Source organism: Rhinolophus ferrumequinum, chromosome 13 (genome assembly GCF_004115265.2).
Source record: "Rhinolophus ferrumequinum isolate MPI-CBG mRhiFer1 chromosome 13, mRhiFer1_v1.p, whole genome shotgun sequence".
In the NCBI taxonomy this organism is placed as follows: domain Eukaryota; kingdom Metazoa; phylum Chordata; class Mammalia; order Chiroptera; family Rhinolophidae; genus Rhinolophus; species Rhinolophus ferrumequinum.
The window spans coordinates 21790796-21807832 of NC_046296.1; the positions used below are offsets into that span (position 1 = coordinate 21790796).

At 42.9% G+C, this 17037-nt stretch overlaps 1 protein-coding gene across 1 annotated transcript; it reads right to left on the bottom strand.

The window, feature by feature from the left end:
* Positions 1-1764: 1764 nt before the first annotated feature.
* LOC117033325 (gastrokine-3-like) lies at positions 1765-8397 on the bottom strand. Its single transcript, XM_033125414.1, has 6 exons — positions 8360-8397; positions 6492-6545; positions 6182-6316; positions 4488-4595; positions 3359-3500; positions 1765-2057 (listed from the first exon to the last, which is right to left on the bottom strand). Exons 1-6 carry the CDS (start codon positions 8390-8392, stop codon positions 1963-1965), a joined length of 567 nt encoding a protein of 188 aa, XP_032981305.1. The 5' UTR covers positions 8393-8397; the 3' UTR covers positions 1765-1962.
* Positions 8398-17037: the final 8640 nt, after the last annotated feature.

Sequence of the window (17037 nt, forward strand, 5' to 3'; positions counted from 1 at the left end):
CTAGCCTCCAGGACTGTGAGAAATAAATATTTGTTGTTTAGAAGCCACTCAGTCTACAGAATTTTTGAATTTTGTCTTCCCAGTCCCAACTCCTAAAAGACCTACATCTTGGTGCTTGTATGGAAGATTGTTTATAAGATAAAGATTGAACTGGTAATCTGAAGGACCAAAATCTTCCTGGACAGGCCCTGGAAGGTCGAGAGGACAGCCCTTGCTGTGTCTCAGGACAGCTATTACGGCCCAGTCAATGACAGTCAGGAGTGATGAAGCATAGGCGGGGAGCAGACCTTGAACCCAGAGTCTCTGGGATGAGCCCAGTCTAGCTGGCAGAGCACCTGCGGGGCTGGTAACAGATGGAGACAAACGTGGTGGGTGTGTAGGGGTCTCAAAGTCTGTGGGAAGTAACAGGGATGTGATAATAGTCAGGTGGAGCCTGGAGGTGATGGGAAATTCAGGAGCTCGGACGTCTAGGGTGGGCATGGGGGGAGACTGGCATAAGAGCAGTCAGTAGGTATCAGCTCTCACACCATCACGGAGCTCCAGGCAGCTGTAACAGGGACTCAGGCACCCGGGGCAAAGATGGAGGCTGAGTGTCAGGGACAAGGTATATACAGGTTGGGGTGGATGGACAGCCATAGTAACTTAACTCTGGGGACTCACTGGACCAGGCCCTGGGGCCAGACCCTGCTTCGTGGTCCTCTCAGGGCCTCTCATGGACCAAGCCTTGACCTGTCACATCTGATATTTCCACTCTAAAGGTGTTTATGCACCTATCTCTATTTTCCTTGTCTTTGACAAGCCCTCTGTGACCACCTCATAGGTTCTGAGCCTCTGGCCTGCCCACCATACCCTGTTTAAGCCCAGTTCGAGGTTTATCTTGGGCCTTTCCCATGCACTTTCCCTTCTATTCATCACTGAGGCAGCCACACCAGGTCATGACCCTACAGAGCTGGTGCTCAGCTCTGTCGCCTGCAAATTGGCACGGAGTAACCCGACTCCTCCCACTCCACGCACGTGCACTATTCAGCACTCAGCTCCTCCCAGTCCCACCCCGACCCAGTCCCACCCTCTTTAAAGTGCTCCAAATGTTAACACCACCTTCTGTGGACACCTGTGTCTGTATCTCCAATATGTGCTCCTCTGTTTGTTCTTGGTTCTAAGGTAAGGGGACCCAGGGATGGTCGGTGTGGTGTAGGCCCCTGTCTCTGTCCCTCCCAGCTAGATGAATGGACAGTTCAAGAACCAGTGCTACGAGGCCAGGCCCCTTATTCATTTGTAGCAGAGAGAAATGCCTGGGAGTTACCACTAAGGGGTTGAGACCAGTTCCAAAGGGAGGTCTGGGAGGTCTAATTTCACTTGGATCCCTTTCAGGGATTTTCATGGTGAAGGCTGGGCCACCACATTGAAAAGGCTTCCGTAGAATCTCGGAACCAATTTGCAGGAGACAGAGATGTGTCCTCAGGCTGACAGCTTGTCTGTGCTGTGGCTAGTGTCTTTTATTTATTTATTTATTTATTTATTTATTTATTTATTTATTTATTTATCTATCTATCTATTTATTTATTTATTGCCAAACTTCTCAAGGGATACCCCAATGAGAGGCCCTTAGAAATGAGATGTTCCAGGAGAGACACCTCCTCCTTCACCCCATGCAGGTGTGTGATTTTGTGGACTGCACGTGGATGGGAATGCCAGTAATTCCAAATAGGACAGCACAGACAGGAAGGGCTAGACCACCATCTGCTAGACCAGTGAGACAAGAAACTTTATTATTTTCACCCAGAAGGAGAAATTGTGCCCAATTTTAAAGATCACGGAGTGGGATCTTGCGTTGAAAGGTAGAAGGTAGAAATGAGGAGCTTTCTATCAATACAGGGGTTGGGTGTTGGGCCCCTGCATGCTGGTTTCAGGCCAGTAGTCCGGTCTAGATGGGTCTGTCCTGCACGGGGCCAACCGGGAGGTTCACAGTCCAGGAATCTCACCACAGATGGAGAGCCCCATAAAGGACAGAAGCTGGATTTCAAAACAGGAGTCAGGGTCAACTGCCAGTGCAGTACCTTTAAGAAGAAAGAGAAGCATTTCACAAAAAAAGATTACTTACTCACTTTAAGACCCCAAAATACAGAGGATATATTATGACTTGAGCCTAAATCGGATGTGGTGCTCAGGAGAGCTCTACAGGCAAGAGACTGGGGACTAAAATGGGAGCTCTCCCCTATACTGAAATAATTGGCCTTACATCTCCTCTTTCTACCCTTTTCATTTCTTTTTGCTTGTTTGTTTTATAAATTTTATTGGGGAATATTAGGGAACAGTGTGTTTCTCCAGGGCCCATCAGCTCCAAGTCGTCCTTCAATCTAGTTGTGGAGGGCGCAGCTCAGCTCCAAGTCCAGTTGCCATTTTCAATCTTTAGTTGCAGCAGCACAGCCCACCATCCCATGGAGGGAATTGAACCGGCAACCTTGTTGAGAGCTCACACTCTAACCAAATGAGCCATCCGGCTGCCCCTCCAGAAGCTCAGCGGCAGCTCATTGTCTTCAGTCTACTAGTTGTGAGGGCGCAGCTCACTGGCCCATTTGGGAATCGAATGGCAACCCTGTTGCTCAGAGCTCACGCTCTAACCAATCGAGCCATCTGGCCACCCCTCTTTCCATTTCTTTTACAGACGGTTAATCATCCTCTTTAATTCCCAGCCCCTCAAGTTCTCCCTGTTTTCCTGCTGGATCCTCCTGTTATGAAGAAGCCTTGTCCATTAGGTTAATTTGTATTAATACTAAGATGTAAGTGACTGGCAACAGCCTAATCAGAAGAGGTTACTGACTATATCTGGAATAACAGGCAGATTCTGGAATCTTATCTGGGAGTTGTCCAAACAGGTCACCACTGAGCCCCACCATGTCCCCAGCAGGGGTGCCAGCCACTGACATGTTCCTTCCGAGTGTGGTGTACAACTACTAGGGTCCTGCTTTCCAACTTCTGGGCAGCGTGAGAAACAGGAGGACTGAGAACCGCAGAGCCATGGGCCTCTAATGGTGGGACACCAGGCATTGTTGGGCTGCTTGGGCAGAGGGTGACGAAGCTTGGGGTCAGGTGAGGGGGTCCAGCAACTTTCAAAGGAGATGACTGTCCTCAACATTCTGGTAAAGCTAAGTTAACTCTGCTTTCTATTCTCAATGAGTCCTGGTGTCAGGAATTCTCTGCCACCTGGGGAAATATATCCCAGGCCACATTGTTTTGATACCCAGTAACAAAGAAATGGAATAGACCCGAAAACTGTCCTTAGAATTTGCCAGTGACGTAAAAATCATACTTTTGTCGCACCCCTGGCCTTGGATTTCTAGTTAAGCTATTCACACACCTTCTTTTTGCTGCTGGGCAAAGTAGGTGGGGACCTCTCGGCACATGTCCTGGATGGGCATTCCATACTGGGCTAAGTTCTTGACTCGGCTGGGTAAAACAGTGTAGGTCAGGCCGCGAGTGGACGGATAACGCTCTAAGGCCTGGAAGAGGTGGCATTTCAAAACGGTGAGACAGCTTATAAAGGTGGTACAGCAAGGAGGAAGAGGAGAAATTATTCCAGTGCACGTGGGCTATTTAATTTACAAAAATAGCTGTGAACCCAAACTTGCCCTTGTGGTTCGTCTCTAGATGTAATATCCTATCTGGCCACAAGGTGACGACATTACTCCAGAAAAATGTGTTTAAGCATCTGTCTGAGATGGTCTATTCCTTGAACCTCTCTTAATGTCTTAACTCTTCCAGCCTCCAGTACTTTTCTCATATCTAATGATAATATAGAATAGTTTTAGAATTATTTGTTGCATTTATATTTTTTCGTTGTTATAACTCAGATGACTGCAATACTTTCTACTTCTCTTGAAAAAAATTAATAGTTGTGTTTTTTTTTTTTAATTTGATCTGAAGTGCATTTTTTCCCAGAACCAGTGACCTTCCTGCCACAGATATAAATGTCCAAATCTCCTGGGCAGGTTACATAAGCAAATGACAGCAAATTTCAACGACTTGCCAAGGACTTCCTGCTGATTTTTCATTTATTTGACTACCCTTGTCATTTAAGAGGCTGAGGGGAATTGCATTTCAGCAGTCTTGGGCTTATTTTTAACTAAAGATAATATGTCCATATGTGTTTGGTATGTGAGCAGGGAGGAGAGAAGCCATGAAAAAGCGGATACTCTACTAGTTCACTCAATATTTATATTCAACAATTTATAGTCACTAACATGTGTAGCTCACACTCCTTTGGAATATACAAAAATTGTGTCATTACATAAAATTTTCATTGATCCAATTATTATTTGACTTAAATGGCCTTGGGGTCCTTTGCGTGACAGCGGGACTTCACAGGCATTAGGGACAAGCAGGAACTGAGTTCTCCTGGTGTGAAGAGCACCATCCTAGGAGACTAGGACGCAGAGCTTGGAAAACACCAGACTAGGAGGGAACCACGGGGAGCTGGTCTCACTTACCTGGTGGTCCAGGGCCTTGATAATGTCATCCAAAGTTGGGAAGGCAGCTTGGTCCATTTTGGCCAAGATACAAGCCATCTTGCTAAACAGCTTAGCCACCAAGAGGGCCTTAAAGAAACACAGTGGAACCATGTCATTCAGTCAGTCACAATGTTAGGGGGGCACATAGCTGTTCTTTAGACTGTGATGTAGAGCATCCCGGGGGAGGGCAGGCTTGGGTGCCAGAGTGAAGGGCTAGGAGCAGGACTGGCGGTGCACACAGAGCCATGCTACTCCCAAGGGCCTTGTGGCACTGCCCACTGCTGCAGGCATGGGGACAATTCCCCAGGGCGCTCTGTGCACCACCAATGGCCTAGTGGGATTAGAGGCAGTCCCAGTAACAAAGCTGACATGAAGGTCCTGCTCTGGCACTTAACAGCTTGCCCATCTGTAAAGAATAAATAATAGACCCTCCCCCACAGTGCTGTCATGAGGAAGACCTGATGAGACGAGATACTCACTTCTTGTAAAAGCATCTTGCAAGTTACAGAAAGCTCTCAGAATATACAGGGTGATTAGGAGCCTTGGGTCATGCCCTCTAGACCCTGATTCTAGGCCTGGGTCTGCCACTGACCACCCCTCTGCGTGGCTCTGGGCCTATCATATGGCCCCTTCAGCTTTGGATCAGAGTAGCGGTTCTCCAGAAGCGTCTGCCTTAGCCCGAGGACACCACCTGTGTCTCCCTCCTCCAGCCAGAGCAGTTCTGACTTCTGTTCTGTGTAGTGGAATTTATGAAATATTTTGTTTGAAGAAAAGTTTCTGTGGCTTAAAACAGAGATGGAAACTACGAGACTACATGACCTCTAGGATGATTCAGGCAATGTCTCCTTGAGAAAGTCAGGAGTGGGTTAGGTGAAGAGTGAGGGAGAAGGTGTTCGGGGAAGCAAGGAGGAGAGGAACAAATGGCAGCAGAGACAAAACCTGTGTTTGAGGTATCTGTGCTGAGATGGTCAGTGTGGAGGTGGGCAGAGGGGCTTCCAACCCACAGGGGCTGGATGGCAGAGGGTCTGGACCAGAGTGAGTAGTTTGGGCTTTTATTTCATTTAATCCTCTCAGAGTCATTTCACATAGGAAAGGTAGCTATTGATGCTATTTTTCAGATGAGGAAACTGAGGCACAGAAAGGTTGAGTGATGTCTCGCTCTATAGCTTTTCTATCAATGAGTCAGGCAAAGGACATGGGTTGCCACTCCCCAGTTCTGCGTCTTTCTGCTAGGTCTTACTATCTAAGGATATGGAAAAGTGGAGGCAAGATTTCTAAAAGTAAAAATAAATCATTCTTTTTTGGAAATATACTGGTTAAAATCTGAGCTCAAGACCAAATCACTCCTATAGCATATAACAGTTATAAGAAACAGGGGTTCTTTAAATGGCTCTCTTATTTCAGAGACCTTCCGGAGCCAGGTGAAGTCCACCTCACCGAAAAGCACACTAATGTGGGATCCCTACAGACCCCAGAACTTCCTCCTACAGTCACTGGCTCACAACTGCAGGAAAGCTGATCCCTTACCTAGAGAAAGGTATTCCCATCGAGAGCCTAACCCTAGAGAAGGCAAATGTAGACAGTGTCCTCTTCTCTCTGGGAAAACAGAAGGTTAAATTTTGGAGCAGACAAGGCTTTCTTTGGTATTGTAATGAGTGTGTCCCACATCTTACATTCTTGTAGTCCAAGGCTCCATCCCATTCACTCAAAACATTGTTGTCTCGGATGCTGACTGTACCTCGGAAGGCATTGACATGGATGCTCTGGGTCCCAACAGATCCATCCAGAGAATGGCTGTCACTGATGTTCTGGAGAAAACCACCCAACGAGGAGAAGAGTTAGAAGTCCAGAGCTCCTGCTTTGCCCATCTCTTGCAGGTTTCAAGGGGCACCCACAAGAGGAAAGTCACCCTGGATTATCACCTAGGAAATGCTTCTGATAAAGGAAGACTAGACAGGTTGGATGTCCTCCACTCTCACTCACCATCAGGGCCAGAGGTGGAGTCAGGAAGAAGACCACAAGGATAGAGGACACAATCTGAAATGGAAACAAGTATCAGTGTAACCTGGCTCCCTTAGACTCAGATGAGCCCAGAGCCTGGACCGCATGGACCCCTGGGGTTGGAGCCTTCTCAAGATGATCTCCGAGGTCTGACAATTAAGTTCCTGAACTTTTGCAACAATGTTGCTAACCTTTTTTGATATCAGAGGGATTATTCATTATGAATTTGTACCGACTGGACAAACAGTTAACCAAAGTTACTATTTGGAAGTGCTGAAAAGACTGTGTGAAAAAGTTAGACGATCTGAACTTTTTGCCAACAATTCATGACTCTTGCATCACGACAATGCACCAGCTCACATGGCACTGTCTGTGAGGGAGTTTTTAGCCAGTAAACAAATAACTGTATTGGAACATCCTCCCTACTCACCTGATCTGGCCCCCAATGACTTCTTTCTTTACCTGAAGATAAAGGAAATATTGAAAGGAAAACATTTTGATGACATTCAGGACAGCAAGGGTAATACAATGACAGCTCTGCTTGCCATTCCAGAAAAAGAGTTCCAAAATTGCTTTGAAGCGTGAACTAGGCACTGGCATCGGTGCACAGCTTCCCAAGGGGAGTACTTCGAAAGTGACCATAGTGATATTCAACAGCGAGGTATGTAGCACTTTTTCTGGGATGAGTTCATGAACTTAATTGTCTGACCTCGTAGAACTTTCACAGTCTCTTGTATCCCTGGGACCCCAATATGTATCAGGAGACTATTCAGTGTGGTTGGTATGGGGTTTGCTGCCTACATAGAAGACAAAGCTTTATCGTTTGCTTAAGAACTTCTTTTGTTTTGCTCTACTTCTACTGTTAATCAGTAGAGCAAAGTAGGTTAGATATTAGGCAACCTGATCAACCCCTTGATCTGCACATAGGGCAGGATCGTCTTAAGCCAAGTTGTAAAACAAGTGATAATTCAAGTTCTCAGTCTCCCTTTTCTGCACCTTCTTCTCTCTTCCCTACTACTGGGGACCCCTCTCTGTATCCTCTGGAACCTGATATCCTCGCGGTTTATTTTTCTCTAGAGTCTCCCATCTTGCCTGAGAATAAAGGACCATGTGCCACTTATTTACACCTTATTTGGAAATAGAGTTTACTTACATGTTACTCAGTGTAGCCTGCCTTTCCTGTTGAGGGAATTTCAGGCATCAGAGAGTAAGTGGAAGAGAATTAGTGGGGCAGGAACAGGTTAGGATAAGAATGTGTGACAGTGAAACTGTCCCTATACCCCGTAGCTTATTATCCAGTTCACTCAGCTCAAGTGCACTTACAACATAAGCAGAAACCGACAGGCAACCTCCCTCTCCTCCGTTCCCACAATATCCTATGCAGCATTCCACATTCAATGACACCATAAAAGTGGGATTCACCTTTAAAGGAAAACAGTTGCTCTATGAACAATAATCAAAATGCAGATTAATCAAGGAGATACCTGAGCTGCAGCTAACAATAATATTTTATTAAACTATTTTGAGAGTTGGTGCCATATATTAACTATATCTGAAACTTTACTTCACTGACAACTTGTAAATAAGATGAATCTGGGAAGAGAAAAACCCTAAAATATGAATAGCTCCTCAACCCTTAAAGATTCTTGACCTTTTAAGAAACCCATCATTCAGATGTTACAAAACAGAAAGTCTTGCCCACAGAGAGGTTATGCATCAAAGTAATATTTGGAAATTCTCTTTGGGCTTAATTTGAAGTGTCCATAGGGGGAAGAAAAAAGAACTGCTCCCTGGTAAGTTTGGCTCTGAAAACGTAATCATCTACATTTGAAATCAGAAAATATACTTACAAGGTGTTTCATATTCTCTCTCTCAGACCCCATGCAACTACATGCATAATAGAATTTTCCATGTCTCATTTATTTTCTAAGTCTGGTTTATATAGTCCTGAACCTTTCAACTGTTGCCATAATAAAGTACTCTGGGGTAGTTAACCATAATCCAGATACCATTCAAGGGGGAAAAAAGGCAAGTTTATGCAATCACAGTTATCACTTTTCTTTAACGACTTCTAAATATTTTCCCTTTACTGTGATACCTCTACTGGTTCCAAGGCAAACATGGAAAATGAACAAGTCTTTGTGGGCCGGCATGCCCATGACCTTAATGACTGAGGTAAGAATTACAAAAAGTAGATCTCGCAAAATGGTTCTGACACAAAATCAATGAGTTCACTGTTTCTACTTCTCAATTCCAGAAAAGTTCTTTATCAACAGCGGAGGGTTGAGAAAAATCTTATGAAGCCAAAAGAGACGGATTGGAATTACAAGATTAGATTAAAAAGCAATCTGGTTAGCTCTTCATCCAAACTCCAAATCATATGGTTTGCCCTTCAATGCCCTCTGCCCACTCACCAAGCTGTCCTCGTTTTACCTCTTCAAACATCCACCTCTGCTTGATTTCCTGATATTCTGATATTTTGCTTTCACTATGTGGTTTGTCTCTCTCCTGGCTGCTTTCATTTCAGGGTATTTTTCCCCCATAAAAGACCATTTAACCAGCCTTGGAACTCCCGAGACAATAAGAACACCTTCCTATGATGAGACAAGCACTAATTCAAGCCTTTTCATACTTTATCTTATTTTTTTCTCAAGCTGTTGACTGGTAGTAAGCCATCTGGGGCAAATTCCAAATGACCAGACCCAAACTGATATTTTTTTTTTTTCCTCAGAGAAGATGAAATATATGGATGAGATAAGACACTGAAATAGTCAACGAGGGAAGACAGACAGCTCAGTCTGTACAGTGCTTAATATAAGCTGGCAATGGGAAACTGAAGTAGATGGGCTTTGAACCCAGGTTCAGACTATATCACACTCATATCTCCATCACTGTCAGTACTTTGAAAAAACCATGCACAGAACACATGTTCAAAGCTATTGACTGAATAAATATTAAAAGAATGACTTTCATTCTTTTGCATGTGGTTATCCAATTTTCTCAGTACCATTTATTGAAGAAACTATTCTTTTCCCATTGTGGGGTCTTGGCGCCCCCATCAAAAATTAGTTGACTGCGTCTATGTCTATGTGGGTTATGCTTGGGATCTCTATTCTGTTCCACATGTCCGTTGTGCCTGTTTTTATGTAGGTTTCATACTATTTTTTAATATAGTGTGTACTATAGCTTTGTAATATGGTTTGAAATCAGCAAGTGTGATGCCTCTAGCTTTGTTCTTCTTTCTCAGAATTGCTTTGGCTATTTGGATCAAAAACTTAAACGTAAGACCTGAAACTGTAAAAGCGCTAGAAGAAAACATAGGGGGAAAGATCCTTGACCTTGATCTTGGCAGTGATTTCTTGGATAAGACATCAGAAGCACAGGCAAAAAAGCTAAAATAAATAAGTGGGACTACATCACACTAAAGAGCTTCTGCATAACACAGGAAACAATAAATTGTAAAGGCAACCTACAGAAAGAGAGAAAAATTTGCAAATGATGCTTCTGTTGTTATTCAAAATATATAAAGAACTATAAAGAACTCCTACAATTCAATAGCATAAAAGCAAATAATCCAATCAAAATGGGCAAAGGGCCAGAATAGACATTTTTCCAAATAATACATACAAATGGCCAGTAGGTCAATAAAACATGCTCAACATAATTAATCATCAGGGGAATGCAAATTAAAACCGCAATGAAATATCACCTCACACCTATTAGGATGACTATTGTAAAAAAGACAAGAGACATCAAATGTTAGGGAGGATGTGGAGAAAAGGAAACCCTCATGCACTGTTGGTAGAAATGTAAATTGGTGCAACCACTATGAAAAATTGTATGGTGGTTCCACGAAAAATTAAAAATTGAACTACCGTGTGATCCACAAATCCTGTTCTTGGGGATATAGCCAAAGGAATTGCAAACAGTACTTTGAAGAGATATCTGCGCACCTATATTTATTGCAGCATTATTCACACTAGTCGAGACATGGATGCAAGTGTCATTTGACAGATGAATCAATAAGAAGATATAATTACACACACAGACACACACACACACACACACACACACACAGAATATTATTTAGCCATAAAAAAGAAAGAAATCCTGACATTTGCAACAACATGCATGAATCTGGAGGGCATTATATTAAGTGAAATAAACCAGACAGAGAAAGGTAAGTAAGTACTGTTTGGTATCACTTATATGTGAATCGAAAAAAAAAAAAAGCCAATTTTGTAGAAACAGAGAATAGAATCATGGTTTCCAGGTGATGTAGGTCAAAGGGTATACATTTTCAGTGGTAAGAATAAGTTTGGAGGATCCAGGGAACAGCACGGTGACTATCGTTAGTAATACGGTATGGTATATTTTGAAGTTGCTGATAGTAAATAGTAAGTATTTTCACCACACACATAAAAGAGTTAACTATGTTTACTATGTGAAGTGATGGATGTGTTAATTATCTTGATCTTGGTAATCATTCTACAATGTCTTTGTATATCAAATCATCACAATGTACACTTTGAATATAGTTACATTGAAAATATATAGTTATATTTGTCAAGTATTCCTCAATAAAGTTAAAATAAAAGAATAACTTTCAGGGACTAATGAAATGTCAAGCTTTGTCTCTAAGTAGGTGGTAGAAATGGGAAAGAAGTAAAAGCTAAACATTCTGTTTTGAAGCCCAGTGAGTTTGTGAGAAGCTTTGCAGAGCAATTGAATTTACAACCAGAAGGGATCTTAAAATCCAGGGTGAATTCTGTAATGAAAATGTAGAAATCACCAGGAGAGAAAACAAAAGGATTGTTGAGTTGTAGTATATCAAAAGGAAATATAATTGTGTATATTAATAAGATACCTTATCACCTTCATTGTTATGACTTTGCTTCCTTCTTATTACCAACCGTGAGTTAGGAGAAGCAACGATTGTTAATTCATTTTAGAGATAGGACATGCAGTCCATAGACTAACTCTCACTAACCAAGGCCAAATTCTAGCTCTGCAGTAACCATGTTTATCAGTGCAGAGTTAAAATCTGAATCCGGTCTATGAACTTCAAAGGCTCCAACTATATGCATTTTCCCCAACAATGCACTGCCTTTTGGGGCTCATTAACTGCAAGCTGTAGATTAACAGAGCAAGTCTTCCTGAGAAACAAGTGTTCTCCTTTCATGTCCCAGTCTATAGCTGTTTGCTTTTCAGATAACTATGGGGAGCTGCTAATTTTCTTGGAGTCTCTCCCCAGGCAAACAGGCCAGAAATGAATCATTCGAGTCCCAGGTAGCCAATCACCACTCCTCCTATCCCTAAGTCCAGGTTTAAGGAGTTTGGGGACCAAAACTAAAGACAGCTATGTCATAGAGGCAGAACCAGAGATGATCCCAAATGTGTTTTTAATCGTGGACCTATCGGGAAAAGAAGGGGCGCTTAGATAGGAATACAAACAAAATGGAGGTTGGAGTCAGAAAGAGACAGCAAATAAATATCAGGACCTAAGAAATCAGAAAACCATGAGGTGGACAAACTCAGTTCCTTCTGAGTTCCCCACTCATTAGCACCTGGCGAGAGAGGGGGTGTGGCTGTCTGGAGCATAGTCTTCCAACCTCCCACCCCCAATTCTCCTGAAAGATTAGGCTCTGGGGTACACTCCTCAATTTGTTGGGGTCTCTGATGAGTAATGACAAAATGTTGAGATTGCCTTACTCATGTAAATGAGCCTATTATTAAAAGAAATGATTATCATAATAGTGTTTGAATGCTTGTTAAAATACTGATATGCACGTTAAATAAACTATTTAGCCACATATTTAAATCTGCATTTAGTCCTGCAAAGGCCAACAGCCCCGTGCACAAAGGAATAATCAATGTATTCGAACCATGGAATCTCCTTAAGGAATGGGCTTTGGCCAAAACAAAGTTTGGAAAGCCCCTCCCTTTTGCCCTAATTTCTCTTTCCTATTTTCCAATCCATTCCACGAACTCTTGCAGTCCTGCTACCTCCCTTCTCACAAGTCTTCCGAGGACTTCCACGATTGGGCCCTGACTAATCTTTGCAGCCTTGTCTTTCCCTTCTTTCTACCTATGCCGAGATGCTAACCAAATCCGGCTCTCCACTCTTCCCCATTTGTAGCCCTTGCTTTCCTAACTCCAATCCTGCAGAGTCCTTACCCTCCTCATTCCTCATAACCATTTTTCAGGCCAATTGGAACAGAGCCCCACTCCCCAGGCTTCCTTCACTCCCAGCCAACTCTGATCTCTTCTTCTTTCAAAATGTCATAGTTCCTTGCTTGTAACTTTCTTTCCTATTTACATTCTTCACTGTATTATATTTACTTGTATAGTTGTCTGATGAGGCCATGAAATCGCACATTTATGTCCCTAGACTGTAAACTTCGTGAGGTTAGAGACTGTATCATTCTCTTCTGTGGCTCTAACAGCTCATACTTAGAACAGTACCTGACACAGAGTAGGTACTCAAAAAAAAATTATATATATATGCTAAGTAAATGAACGAACGGATTGCACTGATGGTATATTATCCATCTCTGTATCTCCTGGGGGTACTTACTTAGCAATGTCTAGCACATGGCGAGTGCACAGTAAATAATTGTTGAATTTCATGGCAAATCATAGAATCAAGTATTTAATAATAATGTGAGTGAGGGAAGATGATTGAAATCTGAACTGAATAGCATGCATAGCAAGGAAAAATGGCCCTCTTTATAAACTCCAATTATAGTGCAATTATAAGGTTAGCAGAGAGACGTTAATATTTTTGTCCTTGGATTTGAGGTTGGGGGGGTGAAGAAAAAGGAAAATGAAAGCCAGGAGTCTGCAAAGGTGTTTGCCTTTTATCTTATATCCTGGAACCTCTGGCAAGAGCAAGACTGCTTTGCCGGGATCCCTTGTCCTGCTTGCTGTTTGCTAAACACTCTTTGATTTTCTCTATAACGTACCTACCACAGGCTGTAAACCAGAAACTTCCTCAACCTTATTTTATTTTCTAGTTCTGTCCTGTAATGCAGACTTCTGTATTTATCCCTGTAATGGTACTGATGATATTGAACTAATCTTTCCAACTTTGCAGGACTCAGTGGACATCACAAGTGAGGTATTCTTTTCTCTTTAACTCATGGAGCTTTGCTCAGGTTCTCCTTACTTGTATTTCTTCTCAATCTCTAAGAAAATGAAAAATATAAAACATGTAAGTTTGGTCACAAACCGACTCTCCTTCTGATATTCTTGCTTTGTTTGGTTTGGTTTTCTTTTTAATTAGTTGTTCTTTCCAGAGTCCAACACGCAGGGTGTCTGGACTTCATCCAGGTGCCACTTGTTTCATATTCCTATATTCAATCAGGTTTATACTCATTTGTTTCCTATGGCTGTGTTCAAGGCCTGCACCCACTCTGCTCTTTCTCTGCCCTTCGGGTTTTCTCCTCTCACCCCCTTTGTTTCCTCTGTTTCTCCATACATCCTGAAAACCCGATGTGGCCGCTCACCCCGCTCTGCTCTTGTTAACTCTTCCCTTTCTAAGTCAGTTCCCCTGGATGTTCTCTCCATCTTTTCTTTTGTCCTCCCTGAATCCCGGACCCAAATGTTTATTCCAACGCAGGCACCCAAAGCCTACAGTTACCAAGCATTTACAACCTTCTAGCAAACCTTATCTTGCTGCATCTTATATCTACCCTGAGCTACTTATTTCTATGTCTACCCAACTTGCAATTGCTCGATTGCTCCCACCTCTTCAGGAAGTTCATTCCAGGTAATTGGCAACCAGGATCCTGTGTGCCCTGTCTTGATAGGCAGCTGACATCGTCTTTCACAAAGTTAACTTTTATAATAGAGCTTTTCTTAAAGCAAGGGTTTTTAATCTAAGCCCATGATATGTGAATGGTTCTAAACTAAGCCTCCTGAAATGTCATGTAAAACTTTATTTGTGGGTACATAATAAGATTTGTTTCCCCCCTTCCCCCGCCAGCACAGGGAGAAGAGCCATACCCTTCATCAAATTTTCAAAGGAGCCTTATCTCGAAGAGTTTAAGGACCATTGCCTCAAAGATCCTCTTTTTCCCACAGAGAATTTTTATTTAACTTTTCTCCTTTAATTTATTTTCTGATGTCCTACTTTAGCTAACTTGGGAAAACTTCAGAAGAAGAGACTAGTAAGAAAGGTTGATTTTAGGCGGTAAAACCATTTTAGAGCTGGAGATAGTAGTGTTTGACCCATCTTATAGATGTGGAAACTGAGACCCAGAGAAGTAAAGAGAATGTCTAGCCTGTGGTCATACAGCAAGTTAGTGACAGAATTGGGACCTGTGTGCACTGGCTGCTGGCCCCAGGCCCTTTCCACGAGGCTCATATCCTCCTTCCAGGCTTTGCATTACCCCTTTGAGGAATTCACCTTCTCTTTAACGCAGGGCCTCTAACAGTCCAATAATAGCTTATCTTCCCGCAGATTCCTAGGCCAAAGTCACTCATTCCTGAAAGATATAATTGCAAGCCTCTTCAACCTGGAGCCTTGAGCTAAGCTCGGTAGGAAAACAAACCAAAGAATGCAGAAGGACCGCTCTTGCTGGAGCAGCCAGTTGGAGCCAGCACCTCTGATTCTCCTCTGGGCCTCACTTTGGTGGTCCTTCTTAGTTTTCCTGATTCAAGCATCCCAGGGATAAGGCCCCACCAGCTCCAGACCACCCAGCTTATGTCCCAAGATGCAGCTCTAACACATGAGAGGATGGAAAATGAACTGCTAAAATCTCTTTCCTCTTCTTTCTATTACTGGACCTCTATCCTTCCACTGATAATCTCTTAGGGGAGGAAAGGAAGACAACTTCTCTGAAGATGTGGCATTTTTCCTCTTTGGCTTCTACATGGTTTGATCTTTCCACTCAAGAGAATGGAGAGAGAGAGAGAGAGGGAGAGAGAGAGAGAGAGAGAGAGAGAGAGAGAGAGAGAGAGGGAGGGCACGAAGTATGGACCTCATGATACACATATCATAACTGTAACCTTGCATTTACACTGTTGTCATGTGCATTTACTTGAAAAAGAACTGTTAGAGGAATATAAGATCAACTTTATTCAAAGAAATCTCTATCCCTTTAGTCTCTAGAATATTCTCTTGTTATTATATACCTTTTGCATTTTTATCTTAAACGTTTCAGAAGACAATACAGAATATTGGAAAAAGCACCAAACCCAAAGTTAGGGTTTTGGTCTCAGCTTTGTCGTCTGTCTTCCCTACTCACTGACCGCCCTCTTGGCCTCCAAACAATGAGGGTTTGGGAGTTTGGCTGACATCTTGGACGGCTGCAGAAAACCAAGTCAATAAGCAGTGGGAACCAATTCTATTGAGATCTACTTACTTTTCATCAATCAAGGAATGGTGAGAGAACCCTTTTGGAAACATATTAATTTTATTTTGGGGTGGAGCATGTATGAGGAGTTAATTTGCTGACACTGTCTGTAAAAGTGTATGTCCTTTTATATGTCATGAACTCATTTATTCACTCACTCCTTGAACAAACATTCCTTGAGCATCTTTCTATGGGACAGGTCCTGGGTGCTGCAAGGTCTCAAAGATGAATAAGAAGAGTCTTTCCCCCCATAGAGCTTTCTGTCAACTGTGGGAAGTGAGATGTTTACCTTAGTATGAACTTATAATATGTTCTGACTGTAAGCAGTCTTGAAGCAGACATAAGGAAGTGTTATTAAGAAGGGCAGATATAAGAGTTGGGTGGGAGCCAGAAGCCAAGATTCTAGAGGGTTCATGAGACAACATTGCCAAATCTCTCCAGGGTTAGACCTTTCCAGGCAAAATGAATGAGCACTTGCTTATGGCACCCCACCCTCGATCTCCCCCACCTCTCAGTAGGTGCAGGCTCACTTGGGGTGGAGCTGGCTTTCCCTCTCCTGCAGGATAGCCTAATTGATATTCCACCTACTTGGCTTAGGGTGGTTTTAGGGTTGGGGGAGTCGGTGGGAGAGAGGGTTAGCTTTTTTGTTCATCAATTCCCAGTTCCAAACCCTGAGCCTAGGCTTTGGGCCAGGCTTCATTTATCTTGCCTCTGGCATTGATGCATCTTTCCCTGCACCAAGAATGGCCCCTACCTGTTCCTACCTGTTCTGGTGCTGCCAGATTCCTGTTCATTCCTCTGTCTTAGACAGATAGGAAATTGTAATGTCTGATTACACTAAACTTGCACCTGGCATTTGACTAGATTCTATTGATTACCACCAGGCCTTAATTTGTCTCCTCTCTCTTCCGGCTGGAATCTGTAGGTCCTACACAGCCTGTCCTGTATCTTTTATGACATAATCTGCTTCTGTTTACTGAGTTTTCTTTTCTTGCTTTTCAAAATGATTCAATTCATTTAATTTTAACAAATATATTTGAATACTTATAATGCACCAGGTACTACGATTATATGGAAGAGACATAAGTGAGCAAGTGAGACATGGTCCCTAACCTCTTAGAGCCAAGAGCCTAGTAGGAAACACGACATGGGACCCATTCATTCATTTA

Coding starts and splice junctions, on each gene's coding strand:
- LOC117033325 (XM_033125414.1), bottom strand. CDS start 8,392: ATGGGGTCTGAGAGAGAGAATATGAAACACCTT. Junction 6,317..6,491: donor CTCCACCTCTGGCCCTGATG/GTGAGTGAGAGT, acceptor GGTTTTCTCCAG/AACATCAGTGACAGCCATTC. Junction 3,501..4,487: donor TCAAGGCCCTGGACCACCAG/GTAAGTGAGACC, acceptor CACCTCTTCCAG/GCCTTAGAGCGTTATCCGTC.